Below are 18,806 nucleotides of genomic sequence, written 5' to 3'. Positions count from 1 at the left end.
GACTTGCTAGAGCGACAAAAGTACCTGTGTGGGCTATGCTACAAGCAACTGACAGCTGATACTGCCTCGGCTGACCGAATCAATAACAAGCTCGGACACATCGATGGTAATATCTTGATCAGCTGTGTGGGATGCAACGTTGCTCGCAAGAACATGTCGCTAAAGGGCTTCCGCCACAAGAAGCTACTTGAATTCAACTCAGACAGGTTGGTGTACAGGATCGATAGAGAGGAGAAGGACATCTACACCAAGATGAAGGCGAACATTGCTGGTGGTCCTTCTATCATCTTCAACAGATACGCGAAACGCAACGAGACCAAGATTCGAGGGGGTAGGATCTGCAAAAAGATCATCGGCTGAAGACGTGCTTCAACAACCTCCAGCAACCAAGTAAGGAGCCTGCTGAAGCGTTTGACTTTCCCGCTAGTCGCTTAAGTGGATATAAGACCCAGGATGCTGATGCCGATCGTGAATTCAATATGACACTAGAACACCTCAACGACTTGCTAGAGCGACAAAAGTACCTGTGTGGGCTATGCTACAAGCAACTCACAGCTGATACTGCCTCGGCTGACCGAATCAATAACAAGCTCGGACACATCGATGGTAATATCTTGATCAGCTGTGTGGGATGCAACGTTGCTCGCAAGAACATGTCGCTAAAGGTCTTCCGCCACAAGAAGCTACTTGAATTCAACTCAGACAGGTTGGTGTACAGGATCGATAGAGAGGAGAAGGACATCTACACCAAGATGAAGGCGAACATTGCTGGTGGTCCTTCTATCATCTTCAACAGATACGCGAAACGCAACGAGACCAAGATTCGAGGGGGTAGGATCTGCAAAAAGATCATCGGCTGAAGACGTGCTTCAACAACCTCCAGCAACCAAGTAAGGAGCCTGCTGAAGCGTTTGACTTTCCCGCTAGTCACTTAAGTGGATATAAGACCCAGGATGCTGATGCCGATCGTGAATTCAATATGACACTAGAACACCTCAACGACTTGCTAGAGCGACAAAAGTACCTGTGTGGGCTATGCTACAAGCAACTCACAGCTGATACTGCCTCGGCTGACCGAATCAATAACAAGCTCGGACACATCGATGGTAATATCTTGATCAGCTGTGTGGGATGCAACGTTGCTCGCAAGAACATGTCGCTAAAGGGCTTCCGCCACAAGAAGCTACTTGAATTCAACTCAGACAGGTTGGTGTACAGGATCGATAGAGAGGAGAAGGACATCTACACCAAGATGAAGGCGAACATTGCTGGTGGTCCTTCTATCATCTTCAACAGATTCGCGAAACGCAACGAGACCAAGATTCGAGGGGGTAGGATCTGCAAAAAGATCATCGGCTGAAGACGTGCTTCAACAACCTCCAGCAACCAAGTAAGGAGCCTGCTGAAGCGTTTGACTTTCCCGCTAGTCACTTAAGTGGATATAAGACCCAGGATGCTGATGCCGATCGTGAATTCAATATGACACTAGAACACCTCAACGACTTGCTAGAGCGACAAAAGTACCTGTGTGGGCTATGCTACAAGCAACTCACAGCTGATACTGCCTCGGCTGACCGAATCAATAACAAGCTCGGACACATCGATGGTAATATCTTGATCAGCTGTGTGGGATGCAACGTTGCTCGCAAGAACATGTCGCTAAAGGGCTTCCGCCACAAGAAGCTACTTGAATTCAACTCAGACAGGTTGGTGTACAGGATCGATAGAGAGGAGAAGGACATCTACACCAAGATGAAGGCGAACATTGCTGGTGGTCCTTCTATCATCTTCAACAGATACGCGAAACGCAACGAGACCAAGATTCGAGGGGGTAGGATCTGCAAAAAGATCATCGGCTGAAGACGTGCTTCAACAACCTCCAGCAACCAAGTAAGGAGCCTGCTGAAGCGTTTGACTTTCCCGCTAGTCGCTTAAGTGGATATAAGACCCAGGATGCTGATGCCGATCGTGAATTCAATATGACACTAGAACACCTCAACGACTTGCTAGAGCGACAAAAGTACCTGTGTGGGCTATGCTACAAGCAACTCACAGCTGATACTGCCTCGGCTGACCGAATCAATAACAAGCTCGGACACATCGATGGTAATATCTTGATCAGCTGTGTGGGATGCAACGTTGCTCGCAAGAACATGTCGCTAAAGGGCTTCCGCCACAAGAAGCTACTTGAATTCAACTCAGACAGGTTGGTGTACAGGATCGATAGAGAGGAGAAGGACATCTACACCAAGATGAAGGCGAACATTGCTGGTGGTCCTTCTATCATCTTCAACAGATACGCGAAACGCAACGAGACCAAGATTCGAGGGGGTAGGATCTGCAAAAAGATCATCGGCTGAAGACGTGCTTCAACAACCTCCAGCAACCAAGTAAGGAGCCTGCTGAAGCGTTTGACTTTCCCGCTAGTCGCTTAAGTGGATATAAGACCCAGGATGCTGATGCCGATCGTGAATTCAATATGACACTAGAACACCTCAACGACTTGCTAGAGCGACAAAAGTACCTGTGTGGGCTATGCTACAAGCAACTCACAGCTGATACTGCCTCGGCTGACCGAATCAATAACAAGCTCGGACACATCGATGGTAATATCTTGATCAGCTGTGTGGGATGCAACGTTGCTCGCAAGAACATGTCGCTAAAGGGCTTCCGCCACAAGAAGCTACTTGAATTCAACTCAGACAGGTTGGTGTACAGGATCGATAGAGAGGAGAAGGACATCTACACCAAGATGAAGGCGAACATTGCTGGTGGTCCTTCTATCATCTTCAACAGATACGCGAAACGCAACGAGACCAAGATTCGAGGGGGTAGGATCTGCAAAAAGATCATCGGCTGAAGACGTGCTTCAACAACCTCCAGCAACCAAGTAAGGAGCCTGCTGAAGCGTTTGACTTTCCCGCTAGTCACTTAAGTGGATATAAGACCCAGGATGCTGATGCCGATCGTGAATTCAATATGACACTAGAACACCTCAACGACTTGCTAGAGCGACAAAAGTACCTGTGTGGGCTATGCTACAAGCAACTCACAGCTGATACTGCCTCGGCTGACCGAATCAATAACAAGCTCGGACACATCGATGGTAATATCTTGATCAGCTGTGTGGGATGCAACGTTGCTCGCAAGAACATGTCGCTAAAGGGCTTCCGCCACAAGAAGCTACTTGAATTCAACTCAGACAGGTTGGTGTACAGGATCGATAGAGAGGAGAAGGACATCTACACCAAGATGAAGGCGAACATTGCTGGTGGTCCTTCTATCATCTTCAACAGATACGCGAAACGCAACGAGACCAAGATTCGAGGGGGTAGGATCTGCAAAAAGATCATCGGCTGAAGACGTGCTTCAACAACCTCCAGCAACCAAGTAAGGAGCCTGCTGAAGCGTTTGACTTTCCCGCTAGTCGCTTAAGTGGATATAAGACCCAGGATGCTGATGCCGATCGTGAATTCAATATGACACTAGAACACCTCAACGACTTGCTAGAGCGACAAAAGTACCTGTGTGGGCTATGCTACAAGCAACTCACAGCTGATACTGCCTCGGCTGACCGAATCAATAACAAGCTCGGACACATCGATGGTAATATCTTGATCAGCTGTGTGGGATGCAACGTTGCTCGCAAGAACATGTCGCTAAAGGGCTTCCGCCACAAGAAGCTACTTGAATTCAACTCAGACAGGTTGGTGTACAGGATCGATAGAGAGGAGAAGGACATCTACACCAAGATGAAGGCGAACATTGCTGGTGGTCCTTCTATCATCTTCAACAGATACGCGAAACGCAACGAGACCAAGATTCGAGGGGGTAGGATCTGCAAAAAGATCATCGGCTGAAGACGTGCTTCAACAACCTCCAGCAACCAAGTAAGGAGCCTGCTGAAGCGTTTGACTTTCCCGCTAGTCACTTAAGTGGATATAAGACCCAGGATGCTGATGCCGATCGTGAATTCAATATGACACTAGAACACCTCAACGACTTGCTAGAGCGACAAAAGTACCTGTGTGGGCTATGCTACAAGCAACTCACAGCTGATACTGCCTCGGCTGACCGAATCAATAACAAGCTCGGACACATCGATGGTAATATCTTGATCAGCTGTGTGGGATGCAACGTTGCTCGCAAGAACATGTCGCTAAAGGGCTTCCGCCACAAGAAGCTACTTGAATTCAACTCAGACAGGTTGGTGTACAGGATCGATAGAGAGGAGAAGGACATCTACACCAAGATGAAGGCGAACATTGCTGGTGGTCCTTCTATCATCTTCAACAGATACGCGAAACGCAACGAGACCAAGATTCGAGGGGGTAGGATCTGCAAAAAGATCATCGGCTGAAGACGTGCTTCAACAACCTCCAGCAACCAAGTAAGGAGCCTGCTGAAGCGTTTGACTTTCCCGCTAGTCGCTTAAGTGGATATAAGACCCAGGATGCTGATGCCGATCGTGAATTCAATATGACACTAGAACACCTCAACGACTTGCTAGAGCGACAAAAGTACCTGTGTGGGCTATGCTACAAGCAACTCACAGCTGATACTGCCTCGGCTGACCGAATCAATAACAAGCTCGGACACATCGATGGTAATATCTTGATCAGCTGTGTGGGATGCAACGTTGCTCGCAAGAACATGTCGCTAAAGGGCTTCCGCCACAAGAAGCTACTTGAATTCAACTCAGACAGGTTGGTGTACAGGATCGATAGAGAGGAGAAGGACATCTACACCAAGATGAAGGCGAACATTGCTGGTGGTCCTTCTATCATCTTCAACAGATACGCGAAACGCAACGAGACCAAGATTCGAGGGGGTAGGATCTGCAAAAAGATCATCGGCTGAAGACGTGCTTCAACAACCTCCAGCAACCAAGTAAGGAGCCTGCTGAAGCGTTTGATTTTCCCGCTAGTCACTTAAGTGGATATAAGACCCAGGATGCTGATGCCGATCGTGAATTCAATATGACACTAGAACACCTCAACGACTTGCTAGAGCGACAAAAGTACCTGTGTGGGCTATGCTACAAGCAACTCACAGCTGATACTGCCTCGGCTGACCGAATCAATAACAAGCTCGGACACATCGATGGTAATATCTTGATCAGCTGTGTGGGATGCAACGTTGCTCGCAAGAACATGTCGCTAAAGGGCTTCCGCCACAAGAAGCTACTTGAATTCAACTCAGACAGGTTGGTGTACAGGATCGATAGAGAGGAGAAGGACATCTACACCAAGATGAAGGCGAACATTGCTGGTGGTCCTTCTATCATCTTCAACAGATACGCGAAACGCAACGAGACCAAGATTCGAGGGGGTAGGATCTGCAAAAAGATCATCGGCTGAAGACGTGCTTCAACAACCTCCAGCAACCAAGTAAGGAGCCTGCTGAAGCGTTTGACTTTCCCGCTAGTCGCTTAAGTGGATATAAGACCCAGGATGCTGATGCCGATCGTGAATTCAATATGACACTAGAACACCTCAACGACTTGCTAGAGCGACAAAAGTACCTGTGTGGGCTATGCTACAAGCAACTCACAGCTGATACTGCCTCGGCTGACCGAATCAATAACAAGCTCGGACACATCGATGGTAATATCTTGATCAGCTGTGTGGGATGCAACGTTGCTCGCAAGAACATGTCGCTAAAGGTCTTCCGCCACAAGAAGCTACTTGAATTCAACTCAGACAGGTTGGTGTACAGGATCGATAGAGAGGAGAAGGACATCTACACCAAGATGAAGGCGAACATTGCTGGTGGTCCTTCTATCATCTTCAACAGATACGCGAAACGCAACGAGACCAAGATTCGAGGGGGTAGGATCTGCAAAAAGATCATCGGCTGAAGACGTGCTTCAACAACCTCCAGCAACCAAGTAAGGAGCCTGCTGAAGCGTTTGACTTTCCCGCTAGTCACTTAAGTGGATATAAGACCCAGGATGCTGATGCCGATCGTGAATTCAATATGACACTAGAACACCTCAACGACTTGCTAGAGCGACAAAAGTACCTGTGTGGGCTATGCTACAAGCAACTCACAGCTGATACTGCCTCGGCTGACCGAATCAATAACAAGCTCGGACACATCGATGGTAATATCTTGATCAGCTGTGTGGGATGCAACGTTGCTCGCAAGAACATGTCGCTAAAGGTCTTCCGCCACAAGAAGCTACTTGAATTCAACTCAGACAGGTTGGTGTACAGGATCGATAGAGAGGAGAAGGACATCTACACCAAGATGAAGGCGAACATTGCTGGTGGTCCTTCTATCATCTTCAACAGATACGCGAAACGCAACGAGACCAAGATTCGAAGGGGTAGGATCTGCAAAAAGATCATCGGCTGAAGACGTGCTTCAACAACCTCCAGCAACCAAGTAAGGAGCCTGCTGAAGCGTTTGACTTTCCCGCTAGTCACTTAAGTGGATATAAGACCCAGGATGCTGATGCCGATCGTGAATTCAATATGACACTAGAACACCTCAACGACTTGCTAGAGCGACAAAAGTACCTGTGTGGGCTATGCTACAAGCAACTGACAGCTGATACTGCCTCGGCTGACCGAATCAATAACAAGCTCGGACACATCGATGGTAATATCTTGATCAGCTGTGTGGGATGCAACGTTGCTCGCAAGAACATGTCGCTAAAGGGCTTCCGCCACAAGAAGCTACTTGAATTCAACTCAGACAGGTTGGTGTACAGGATCGATAGAGAGGAGAAGGACATCTACACCAAGATGAAGGCGAACATTGCTGGTGGTCCTTCTATCATCTTCAACAGATACGCGAAACGCAACGAGACCAAGATTCGAGGGGGTAGGATCTGCAAAAAGATCATCGGCTGAAGACGTGCTTCAACAACCTCCAGCAACCAAGTAAGGAGCCTGCTGAAGCGTTTGACTTTCCCGCTAGTCACTTAAGTGGATATAAGACCCAGGATGCTGATGCCGATCGTGAATTCAATATGACACTAGAACACCTCAACGACTTGCTAGAGCGACAAAAGTACCTGTGTGGGCTATGCTACAAGCAACTCACAGCTGATACTGCCTCGGCTGACCGAATCAATAACAAGCTCGGACACATCGATGGTAATATCTTGATCAGCTGTGTGGGATGCAACGTTGCTCGCAAGAACATGTCGCTAAAGGGCTTCCGCCACAAGAAGCTACTTGAATTCAACTCAGACAGGTTGGTGTACAGGATCGATAGAGAGGAGAAGGACATCTACACCAAGATGAAGGCGAACATTGCTGGTGGTCCTTCTATCATCTTCAACAGATACGCGAAACGCAACGAGACCAAGATTCGAAGGGGTAGGATCTGCAAAAAGATCATCGGCTGAAGACGTGCTTCAACAACCTCCAGCAACCAAGTAAGGAGCCTGCTGAAGCGTTTGACTTTCCCGCTAGTCACTTAAGTGGATATAAGACCCAGGATGCTGATGCCGATCGTGAATTCAATATGACACTAGAACACCTCAACGACTTGCTAGAGCGACAAAAGTACCTGTGTGGGCTATGCTACAAGCAACTGACAGCTGATACTGCCTCGGCTGACCGAATCAATAACAAGCTCGGACACATCGATGGTAATATCTTGATCAGCTGTGTGGGATGCAACGTTGCTCGCAAGAACATGTCGCTAAAGGGCTTCCGCCACAAGAAGCTACTTGAATTCAACTCAGACAGGTTGGTGTACAGGATCGATAGAGAGGAGAAGGACATCTACACCAAGATGAAGGCGAACATTGCTGGTGGTCCTTCTATCATCTTCAACAGATACGCGAAACGCAACGAGACCAAGATTCGAGGGGGTAGGATCTGTAAAAAGATCATCGGCTGAAGACGTGCTTCAACAACCTCCAGCAACCAAGTAAGGAGCCTGCTGAAGCGTTTGACTTTCCCGCTAGTCGCTTAAGTGGATATAAGACCCAGGATGCTGATGCCGATCGTGAATTCAATATGACACTAGAACACCTCAACGACTTGCTAGAGCGACAAAAGTACCTGTGTGGGCTATGCTACAAGCAACTCACAGCTGATACTGCCTCGGCTGACCGAATCAATAACAAGCTCGGACACATCGATGGTAATATCTTGATCAGCTGTGTGGGATGCAACGTTGCTCGCAAGAACATGTCGCTAAAGGGCTTCCGCCACAAGAAGCTACTTGAATTCAACTCAGACAGGTTGGTGTACAGGATCGATAGAGAGGAGAAGGACATCTACACCAAGATGAAGGCGAACATTGCTGGTGGTCCTTCTATCATCTTCAACAGATACGCGAAACGCAACGAGACCAAGATTCGAGGGGGTAGGATCTGCAAAAAGATCATCGGCTGAAGACGTGCTTCAACAACCTCCAGCAACCAAGTAAGGAGCCTGCTGAAGCGTTTGACTTTCCCGCTAGTCACTTAAGTGGATATAAGACCCAGGATGCTGATGCCGATCGTGAATTCAATATGACACTAGAACACCTCAACGACTTGCTAGAGCGACAAAAGTACCTGTGTGGGCTATGCTACAAGCAACTGACAGCTGATACTGCCTCGGCTGACCGAATCAATAACAAGCTCGGACACATCGATGGTAATATCTTGATCAGCTGTGTGGGATGCAACGTTGCTCGCAAGAACATGTCGCTAAAGGGCTTCCGCCACAAGAAGCTACTTGAATTCAACTCAGACAGGTTGGTGTACAGGATCGATAGAGAGGAGAAGGACATCTACACCAAGATGAAGGCGAACATTGCTGGTGGTCCTTCTATCATCTTCAACAGATACGCGAAACGCAACGAGACCAAGATTCGAGGGGGTAGGATCTGCAAAAAGATCATCGGCTGAAGACGTGCTTCAACAACCTCCAGCAACCAAGTAAGGAGCCTGCTGAAGCGTTTGACTTTCCCGCTAGTCACTTAAGTGGATATAAGACCCAGGATGCTGATGCCGATCGTGAATTCAATATGACACTAGAACACCTCAACGACTTGCTAGAGCGACAAAAGTACCTGTGTGGGCTATGCTACAAGCAACTCACAGCTGATACTGCCTCGGCTGACCGAATCAATAACAAGCTCGGACACATCGATGGTAATATCTTGATCAGCTGTGTGGGATGCAACGTTGCTCGCAAGAACATGTCGCTAAAGGGCTTCCGCCACAAGAAGCTACTTGAATTCAACTCAGACAGGTTGGTGTACAGGATCGATAGAGAGGAGAAGGACATCTACACCAAGATGAAGGCGAACATTGCTGGTGGTCCTTCTATCATCTTCAACAGATACGCGAAACGCAACGAGACCAAGATTCGAGGGGGTAGGATCTGCAAAAAGATCATCGGCTGAAGACGTGCTTCAATAACCTCCAGCAACCAAGTAAGGAGCCTGCTGAAGCGTTTGACTTTCCCGCTAGTCACTTAAGTGGATATAAGACCCAGGATGCTGATGCCGATCGTGAATTCAATATGACACTAGAACACCTCAACGACTTGCTAGAGCGACAAAAGTACCTGTGTGGGCTATGCTACAAGCAACTCACAGCTGATACTGCCTCGGCTGACCGAATCAATAACAAGCTCGGACACATCGATGGTAATATCTTGATCAGCTGTGTGGGATGCAACGTTGCTCGCAAGAACATGTCGCTAAAGGGCTTCCGCCACAAGAAGCTACTTGAATTCAACTCAGACAGGTTGGTGTACAGGATCGATAGAGAGGAGAAGGACATCTACACCAAGATGAAGGCGAACATTGCTGGTGGTCCTTCTATCATCTTCAACAGATACGCGAAACGCAACGAGACCAAGATTCGAGGGGGTAGGATCTGCAAAAAGATCATCGGCTGAAGACGTGCTTCAACAACCTCCAGCAACCAAGTAAGGAGCCTGCTGAAGCGTTTGACTTTCCCGCTAGTCACTTAAGTGGATATAAGACCCAGGATGCTGATGCCGATCGTGAATTCAATATGACACTAGAACACCTCAACGACTTGCTAGAGCGACAAAAGTACCTGTGTGGGCTATGCTACAAGCAACTGACAGCTGATACTGCCTCGGCTGACCGAATCAATAACAAGCTCGGACACATCGATGGTAATATCTTGATCAGCTGTGTGGGATGCAACGTTGCTCGCAAGAACATGTCGCTAAAGGGCTTCCGCCACAAGAAGCTACTTGAATTCAACTCAGACAGGTTGGTGTACAGGATCGATAGAGAGGAGAAGGACATCTACACCAAGATGAAGGCGAACATTGCTGGTGGTCCTTCTATCATCTTCAACAGATACGCGAAACGCAACGAGACCAAGATTCGAGGGGGTAGGATCTGCAAAAAGATCATCGGCTGAAGACGTGCTTCAACAACCTCCAGCAACCAAGTAAGGAGCCTGCTGAAGCGTTTGACTTTCCCGCTAGTCGCTTAAGTGGATATAAGACCCAGGATGCTGATGCCGATCGTGAATTCAATATGACACTAGAACACCTCAACGACTTGCTAGAGCGACAAAAGTACCTGTGTGGGCTATGCTACAAGCAACTGACAGCTGATACTGCCTCGGCTGACCGAATCAATAACAAGCTCGGACACATCGATGGTAATATCTTGATCAGCTGTGTGGGATGCAACGTTGCTCGCAAGAACATGTCGCTAAAGGGCTTCCGCCACAAGAAGCTACTTGAATTCAACTCAGACAGGTTGGTGTACAGGATCGATAGAGAGGAGAAGGACATCTACACCAAGATGAAGGCGAACATTGCTGGTGGTCCTTCTATCATCTTCAACAGATACGCGAAACGCAACGAGACCAAGATTCGAGGGGGTAGGATCTGCAAAAAGATCATCGGCTGAAGACGTGCTTCAACAACCTCCAGCAACCAAGTAAGGAGCCTGCTGAAGCGTTTGACTTTCCCGCTAGTCACTTAAGTGGATATAAGACCCAGGATGCTGATGCCGATCGTGAATTCAATATGACACTAGAACACCTCAACGACTTGCTAGAGCGACAAAAGTACCTGTGTGGGCTATGATACAAGCAACTCACAGCTGATACTGCCTCGGCTGACCGAATCAATAACAAGCTCGGACACATCGATGGTAATATCTTGATCAGCTGTGTGGGATGCAACGTTGCTCGCAAGAACATGTCGCTAAAGGGCTTCCGCCACAAGAAGCTACTTGAATTCAACTCAGACAGGTTGGTGTACAGGATCGATAGAGAGGAGAAGGACATCTACACCAAGATGAAGGCGAACATTGCTGGTGGTCCTTCTATCATCTTCAACAGATACGCGAAACGCAACGAGACCAAGATTCGAGGGGGTAGGATCTGCAAAAAGATCATCGGCTGAAGACGTGCTTCAACAACCTCCAGCAACCAAGTAAGGAGCCTGCTGAAGCGTTTGACTTTCCCGCTAGTCACTTAAGTGGATATAAGACCCAGGATGCTGATGCCGATCGTGAATTCAATATGACACTAGAACACCTCAACGACTTGCTAGAGCGACAAAAGTACCTGTGTGGGCTATGATACAAGCAACTCACAGCTGATACTGCCTCGGCTGACCGAATCAATAACAAGCTCGGACACATCGATGGTAATATCTTGATCAGCTGTGTGGGATGCAACGTTGCTCGCAAGAACATGTCGCTAAAGGGCTTCCGCCACAAGAAGCTACTTGAATTCAACTCAGACAGGTTGGTGTACAGGATCGATAGAGAGGAGAAGGACATCTACACCAAGATGAAGGCGAACATTGCTGGTGGTCCTTCTATCATCTTCAACAGATACGCGAAACGCAACGAGACCAAGATTCGAGGGGGTAGGATCTGCAAAAAGATCATCGGCTGAAGACGTGCTTCAACAACCTCCAGCAACCAAGTAAGGAGCCTGCTGAAGCGTTTGACTTTCCCGCTAGTCACTTAAGTGGATATAAGACCCAGGATGCTGATGCCGATCGTGAATTCAATATGACACTAGAACACCTCAACGACTTGCTAGAGCGACAAAAGTACCTGTGTGGGCTATGCTACAAGCAACTGACAGCTGATACTGCCTCGGCTGACCGAATCAATAACAAGCTCGGACACATCGATGGTAATATCTTGATCAGCTGTGTGGGATGCAACGTTGCTCGCAAGAACATGTCGCTAAAGGGCTTCCGCCACAAGAAGCTACTTGAATTCAACTCAGACAGGTTGGTGTACAGAGGAGAAGGACATCTACACCAAGATGAAGGCGAACATTGCTGGTGGTCCTTCTATCATCTTCAACAGATACGCGAAACGCAACGAGACCAAGATTCGAGGGGGTAGGATCTGCAAAAAGATCATCGGCTGAAGACGTGCTTCAACAACCTCCAGCAACCAAGTAAGGAGCCTGCTGAAGCGTTTGACTTTCCCGCTAGTCACTTAAGTGGATATAAGACCCAGGATGCTGATGCCGATCGTGAATTCAATATGACACTAGAACACCTCAACGACTTGCTAGAGCGACAAAAGTACCTGTGTGGGCTATGCTACAAGCAACTCACAGCTGATACTGCCTCGGCTGACCGAATCAATAACAAGCTCGGACACATCGATGGTAATATCTTGATCAGCTGTGTGGGATGCAACGTTGCTCGCAAGAACATGTCGCTAAAGGGCTTCCGCCACAAGAAGCTACTTGAATTCAACTCAGACAGGTTGGTGTACAGGATCGATAGAGAGGAGAAGGACATCTACACCAAGATGAAGGCGAACATTGCTGGTGGTCCTTCTATCATCTTCAACAGATACGCGAAACGCAACGAGACCAAGATTCGAGGGGGTAGGATCTGCAAAAAGATCATCGGCTGAAGACGTGCTTCAACAACCTCCAGCAACCAAGTAAGGAGCCTGCTGAAGCGTTTGACTTTCCCGCTAGTCACTTAAGTGGATATAAGACCCAGGATGCTGATGCCGATCGTGAATTCAATATGACACTAGAACACCTCAACAACTTGCTAGAGCGACAAAAGTACCTGTGTGGGCTATGCTACAAGCAACTCACAGCTGATACTGCCTCGGCTGACCGAATCAATAACAAGCTCGGACACATCGATGGTAATATCTTGATCAGCTGTGTGGGATGCAACGTTGCTCGCAAGAACATGTCGCTAAAGGGCTTCCGCCACAAGAAGCTACTTGAATTCAACTCAGACAGGTTGGTGTACAGGATCGATAGAGAGGAGAAGGACATCTACACCAAGATGAAGGCGAACATTGCTGGTGGTCCTTCTATCATCTTCAACAGATTCGCGAAACGCACGAGACCAAGATTCGAGGGGGTAGGATCTGCAAAAAGATCATCGGCTGAAGACGTGCTTCAACAACCTCCAGCAACCAAGTAAGGAGCCTGCTGAAGCGTTTGACTTTCCCGCTAGTCACTTAAGTGGATATAAGACCCAGGATGCTGATGCCGATCGTGAATTCAATATGACACTAGAACACCTCAACGACTTGCTAGAGCGACAAAAGTACCTGTGTGGGCTATGCTACAAGCAACTCACAGCTGATACTGCCTCGGCTGACCGAATCAATAACAAGCTCGGACACATCGATGGTAATATCTTGATCAGCTGTGTGGGATGCAACGTTGCTCGCAAGAACATGTCGCTAAAGGGCTTCCGCCACAAGAAGCTACTTGAATTCAACTCAGACAGGTTGGTGTACAGGATCGATAGAGAGGAGAAGGACATCTACACCAAGATGAAGGCGAACATTGCTGGTGGTCCTTCTATCATCTTCAACAGATACGCGAAACGCAACGAGACCAAGATTCGAGGGGGTAGGATCTGCAAAAAGATCATCGGCTGAAGACGTGCTTCAACAACCTCCAGCAACCAAGTAAGGAGCCTGCTGAAGCGTTTGACTTTCCCGCTAGTCACTTAAGTGGATATAAGACCCAGGATGCTGATGCCGATCGTGAATTCAATATGACACTAGAACACCTCAACGACTTGCTAGAGCGACAAAAGTACCTGTGTGGGCTATGCTACAAGCAACTCACAGCTGATACTGCCTCGGCTGACCGAATCAATAACAAGCTCGGACACATCGATGGTAATATCTTGATCAGCTGTGTGGGATGCAACGTTGCTCGCAAGAACATGTCGCTAAAGGGCTTCCGCCACAAGAAGCTACTTGAATTCAACTCAGACAGGTTGGTGTACAGGATCGATAGAGAGGAGAAGGACATCTACACCAAGATGAAGGCGAACATTGCTGGTGGTCCTTCTATCATCTTCAACAGATACGCGAAACGCAACGAGACCAAGATTCGAGGGGGTAGGATCTGCAAAAAGATCATCGGCTGAAGACGTGCTTCAACAACCTCCAGCAACCAAGTAAGGAGCCTGCTGAAGCGTTTGACTTTCCCGCTAGTCACTTAAGTGGATATAAGACCCAGGATGCTGATGCCGATCGTGAATTCAATATGACACTAGAACACCTCAACGACTTGCTAGAGCGACAAAAGTACCTGTGTGGGCTATGCTACAAGCAACTCACAGCTGATACTGCCTCGGCTGACCGAATCAATAACAAGCTCGGACACATCGATGGTAATATCTTGATCAGCTGTGTGGGATGCAACGTTGCTCGCAAGAACATGTCGCTAAAGGTCTTCCGCCACAAGAAGCTACTTGAATTCAACTCAGACAGGTTGGTGTACAGGATCGATAGAGAGGAGAAGGACATCTACACCAAGATGAAGGCGAACATTGCTGGTGGTCCTTCTATCATCTTCAACAGATACGCGAAACGCAACGAGACCAAGATTCGAGGGGGTAGGATCTGCAAAAAGATCATCGGCTGAAGACGTGCTTCAACAACCTCCAGCAACCAAGTAAGGAGCCTGCTGAAGCGTTTGACTTTCCCGCTAGTCACTTAAGTGGATATAAGACCCAGGATGCTGATGCCGATCGTGAATTCAATATGACACTAGAACACCTCAACGACTTGCTAGAGCGACAAAAGTACCTGTGTGGGCTATGCTACAAGCAACTCACAGCTGATACTGCCTCGGCTGACCGAATCAATAACAAGCTCGGACACATCGATGGTAATATCTTGATCAGCTGTGTGGGATGCAACGTTGCTCGCAAGAACATGTCGCTAAAGGGCTTCCGCCACAAGAAGCTACTTGAATTCAACTCAGACAGGTTGGTGTACAGGATCGATAGAGAGGAGAAGGACATCTACACCAAGATGAAGGCGAACATTGCTGGTGGTCCTTCTATCATCTTCAACAGATACGCGAAACGCGACGAGACCAAGATTCGAGGGGGTAGGATCTGCAAAAAGATCATCGGCTGAAGACGTGCTTCAACAACCTCCAGCAACCAAGTAAGGAGCCTGCTGAAGCGTTTGACTTTCCCGCTAGTCACTTAAGTGGATATAAGACCCAGGATGCTGATGCCATCTACACCAAGATGAAGGCGAACATTGCTGGTGGTCCTTCTATCATCTTCAACAGATACGCGAACGCAACGAGACCAAGATTCGAGGGGGTAGGATCTGCAAAAAGATCATCGGCTGAAGACGTGCTTCAACAACCTCCAGCAACCAAGTAAGGAGCCTGCTGAAGCGTTTGACTTTCCCGCTAGTCACTTAAGTGGATATAAGACCCAGGATGCTGATGCCGATCGTGAATTCAATATGACACTAGAACACCTCAACGACTTGCTAGAGCGACAAAAGTACCTGTGTGGGCTATGCTACAAGCAACTGACAGCTGATACTGCCTCGGCTGACCGAATCAATAACAAGCTCGGACACATCGATGGTAATATCTTGATCAGCTGTGTGGGATGCAACGTTGCTCGCAAGAACATGTCGCTAAAGGGCTTCCGCCACAAGAAGCTACTTGAATTCAACTCAGACAGGTTGGTGTACAGGATCGATAGAGAGGAGAAGGACATCTACACCAAGATGAAGGCGAACATTGCTGGTGGTCCTTCTATCATCTTCAACAGATACGCGAAACGCAACGAGACCAAGATTCGAGGGGGTAGGATCTGCAAAAAGATCATCGGCTGAAGACGTGCTTCAACAACCTCCAGCAACCAAGTAAGGAGCCTGCTGAAGCGTTTGACTTTCCCGCTAGTCACTTAAGTGGATATAAGACCCAGCCGATCGTGAATTCAATATGACACTAGAACACCTCAACGACTTGCTAGAGCGACAAAAGTACCTGTGTGGGCTATGCTACAAGCAACTGACAGCTGATACTGCCTCGGCTGACCGAATCAATAACAAGCTCGGACACATCGATGGTAATATCTTGATCAGCTGTGTGGGATGCAACGTTGCTCGCAAGAACATGTCGCTAAAGGGCTTCCGCCACAAGAAGCTACTTGAATTCAACTCAGACAGGTTGGTGTACAGGATCGATAGAGAGGAGAAGGACATCTACACCAAGATGAAGGCGAACATTGCTGGTGGTCCTTCTATCATCTTCAACAGATACGCGAAACGCAACGAGACCAAGATTCGAGGGGGTAGGATCTGCAAAAAGATCATCGGCTGAAGACGTGCTTCAACAACCTCCAGCAACCAAGTAAGGAGCCTGCTGAAGCGTTTGACTTTCCCGCTAGTCACTTAAGTGGATATAAGACCCAGGATGCTGATGCCGATCGTGAATTCAATATGACACTAGAACACCTCAACGACTTGCTAGAGCGACAAAAGTACCTGTGTGGGCTATGCTACAAGCAACTCACAGCTGATACTGCCTCGGCTGACCGAATCAATAACAAGCTCGGACACATCGATGGTAATATCTTGATCAGCTGTGTGGGATGCAACGTTGCTCGCAAGAACATGTCGCTAAAGGATGCTCTGTATTTGTGGGCTCTAGGTAATGAGATGCCATGTGGACGGTTGACTACCATCGAAGCATACACAGGGATCGTCGATGATATTGTAAATGATAAGATCTTTGGCTTCCTCGAGTGTGATATCCGTACACCAGAGCACCTCAAACCCTACTTCAGTGAAATGACCCCAATTTTCAAGAACACCCTTATCGACTGCAGCGATCGGAGTGTCATCGGCCAGCACATGTTCGAGTACAACGAGGAGCGCAAGAAAAGCCGAGCAAAGCCGGCTCGCAAACTCATCGGGAGCTACTTTGGTGAGAAGGTCCTCATTTATGCACCGCTACTCAAATGGTACATTTCTCATGGTATGGAGATCACCAAGACTTACAGCTTCATCAAGGCTAGCTCTCACAAGGCATTTGCACCATTCATGGAAGCCGTATCGAGCGCACGACGAGAGGGTGATGAAAATGTTAAATCCATCTGTAAGATCATTATTGAGAAGGTATCTGACTCTGATATGGATGATTTAGTCCAAGAGTTGAAAAAAATCATTACGAACCCTAAATCATTTGATGCGCTCAAAATCGATAGATTCATGAATGAATCGACAACCAATCGTAAGATTCATTTGGTTCTAGACTTGTTGACTAAGCTGAAAACGCTTAGTGAGGGTAGCAATAATAAGGCTATGATTGCTGAGATAATGAAACTGGTTGGTAATAGTGCGTTTGGTCGATCTGGCATGGACATGAGCAAGCACAAGGAGGTCAGGTATGAGTCGGACGACAAGGCAATCAAGGCCAAGATTGAGCACTTCACCATCCATGGAATGGAAGAGCTGAATGATTCATGTGAATTCACTATGAAGGAGCGAAAGCTCAACAATAAGAACCCAATTCATCTATCGATTGCAATCTATCAGCTCGCTAAGCTCCGTATGTTGCATTTCTACTATGATTGCATTGACTTCTACTTCGACCGTTCGGAATTCCAGTACCAAGAAATGGACACATACTCGGCTTGTATTGCGTTCAGCTGTAAGAAGCCATTCGTTGAGTGTATCAAGCCCGAGCTTCGTGAGCATTTTCAGCAGCATAAGTACGAGTGGTTCCCACGTGATTATAGCGAAGAGATGGCTCAGTTTGATCGCCGAACGCCAGGTTTGTTCAAGGATGAGTGGTCTGGTGATGCTATGGTATCATTGTCCTCTAAGAACTACATTTGCTACCTACCAGACGAATCTTACAAGGTCAAGGTTTCCGCGAAGGGAGTGCAGCAGAATGGTGGTCGAAACGGTAATATCCTCAACCCAGATGGCTTTGAATCAGTTGTTCGCGGTCGCATCACGCTACAGGGCACTAACAAGGGGTTTAGACTCAGTAAGGAGAGTAAATCAATCATTACGTACACCCAGACTAAAACAGCTCTAAACTACTACTACGACATGCGTCGTGTACTTGCGGATGGTATCACCACCGAACCGCTAGACATAGAAGCAACTACCTGGCAGGGGATTTTTTTGTTTTATAACCATATAGAGCGATGGATCAGCTGTTGTCCAAAATATACTATGACCCCAAAACGGGCTATGTGGGTGCCCAAGCCTTGTACCAGAAGGCTAAAGAACTGGAGCCAAAGATTACGATGAAAATCGTCAAGGAATGGTACTTAAACCAGAGCGATATTCAGCGATTTCAGTAGCAGAAGAATCGATACGATGGGTTCAAAATCGCATCGACTAACCCCAATTCGTGGCAGATGGACTTGGCGTTTTGGGAGAAAAGACCAATCTTGACTGCAATCAACATCAACTCTCGCCTAGGCTACGCCAAACTACTAACCAACAAAACTGGCCCGACCGTACTAGCCGCAATTAGGGTTTTTGTCCGCCTCCATAAGGTTGACATTCTCCCAACGAAGCTAAAGGTAAGGTAATTGAATCTGAACTTG

The 18,806-nt window shown here is 47.7% G+C and overlaps 10 protein-coding genes across 10 annotated transcripts; all 10 read left to right on the top strand.

Moving 5' to 3' along the window:
- Positions 1-1,153: 1,153 nt before the first annotated feature.
- PHYSODRAFT_491490 (hypothetical protein) lies at positions 1,154-1,360 on the top strand (the record flags this gene model as incomplete). The annotated part of the gene is made up of 1 exon (XM_009527077.1): positions 1,154-1,360. The coding sequence occupies one exon, from the start codon at positions 1,154-1,156 to the stop codon at positions 1,358-1,360; it is 207 nt and encodes a 68-aa protein (XP_009525372.1).
- A 4,293-nt stretch (positions 1,361-5,653) lies between these two features.
- Positions 5,654-5,860, top strand: PHYSODRAFT_494531 (hypothetical protein; the record flags this gene model as incomplete). Its single annotated transcript, XM_009527076.1, has 1 exon — positions 5,654-5,860. The coding sequence occupies one exon, from the start codon at positions 5,654-5,656 to the stop codon at positions 5,858-5,860; it is 207 nt and encodes a 68-aa protein (XP_009525371.1).
- Positions 5,861-11,153: 5,293 nt separating this feature from the next.
- Positions 11,154-11,360, top strand: PHYSODRAFT_496145 (hypothetical protein; the record flags this gene model as incomplete). Its single annotated transcript, XM_009527075.1, has 1 exon — positions 11,154-11,360. One exon carries the CDS (start codon positions 11,154-11,156, stop codon positions 11,358-11,360), a length of 207 nt encoding a protein of 68 aa, XP_009525370.1.
- A 293-nt stretch (positions 11,361-11,653) lies between these two features.
- PHYSODRAFT_488861 (hypothetical protein) lies at positions 11,654-11,860 on the top strand (the record flags this gene model as incomplete). The annotated part of the gene is made up of 1 exon (XM_009527074.1): positions 11,654-11,860. One exon carries the CDS (start codon positions 11,654-11,656, stop codon positions 11,858-11,860), a length of 207 nt encoding a protein of 68 aa, XP_009525369.1.
- A 782-nt stretch (positions 11,861-12,642) lies between these two features.
- Positions 12,643-12,849, top strand: PHYSODRAFT_495320 (hypothetical protein; the record flags this gene model as incomplete). Its single annotated transcript, XM_009527073.1, has 1 exon — positions 12,643-12,849. One exon carries the CDS (start codon positions 12,643-12,645, stop codon positions 12,847-12,849), a length of 207 nt encoding a protein of 68 aa, XP_009525368.1.
- Positions 12,850-13,641: 792 nt separating this feature from the next.
- Positions 13,642-13,848, top strand: PHYSODRAFT_492396 (hypothetical protein; the record flags this gene model as incomplete). The annotated part of the gene is made up of 1 exon (XM_009527072.1): positions 13,642-13,848. The coding sequence occupies one exon, from the start codon at positions 13,642-13,644 to the stop codon at positions 13,846-13,848; it is 207 nt and encodes a 68-aa protein (XP_009525367.1).
- A 293-nt stretch (positions 13,849-14,141) lies between these two features.
- PHYSODRAFT_495781 (hypothetical protein) lies at positions 14,142-14,348 on the top strand (the record flags this gene model as incomplete). Its single annotated transcript, XM_009527071.1, has 1 exon — positions 14,142-14,348. One exon carries the CDS (start codon positions 14,142-14,144, stop codon positions 14,346-14,348), a length of 207 nt encoding a protein of 68 aa, XP_009525366.1.
- A 293-nt stretch (positions 14,349-14,641) lies between these two features.
- On the top strand, positions 14,642-14,848 carry PHYSODRAFT_494529 (hypothetical protein; the record flags this gene model as incomplete). The annotated part of the gene is made up of 1 exon (XM_009527070.1): positions 14,642-14,848. The coding sequence occupies one exon, from the start codon at positions 14,642-14,644 to the stop codon at positions 14,846-14,848; it is 207 nt and encodes a 68-aa protein (XP_009525365.1).
- A 1,016-nt stretch (positions 14,849-15,864) lies between these two features.
- PHYSODRAFT_497575 (hypothetical protein) lies at positions 15,865-16,071 on the top strand (the record flags this gene model as incomplete). Its single annotated transcript, XM_009527069.1, has 1 exon — positions 15,865-16,071. The coding sequence occupies one exon, from the start codon at positions 15,865-15,867 to the stop codon at positions 16,069-16,071; it is 207 nt and encodes a 68-aa protein (XP_009525364.1).
- Positions 16,072-16,354: 283 nt separating this feature from the next.
- Positions 16,355-16,561, top strand: PHYSODRAFT_488405 (hypothetical protein; the record flags this gene model as incomplete). Its single annotated transcript, XM_009527068.1, has 1 exon — positions 16,355-16,561. One exon carries the CDS (start codon positions 16,355-16,357, stop codon positions 16,559-16,561), a length of 207 nt encoding a protein of 68 aa, XP_009525363.1.
- Between the last annotated feature and the right edge of the window lie 2,245 nt (positions 16,562-18,806).

This window comes from Phytophthora sojae (genome assembly GCF_000149755.1).
Source record: "Phytophthora sojae unplaced genomic scaffold PHYSOscaffold_3, whole genome shotgun sequence".
Lineage (NCBI taxonomy): Eukaryota > Oomycota > Peronosporomycetes > Peronosporales > Peronosporaceae > Phytophthora > Phytophthora sojae.
Note: the sequence above shows the minus strand (reverse complement) of the source record. Positions and strands in the feature narration are given on the sequence as shown.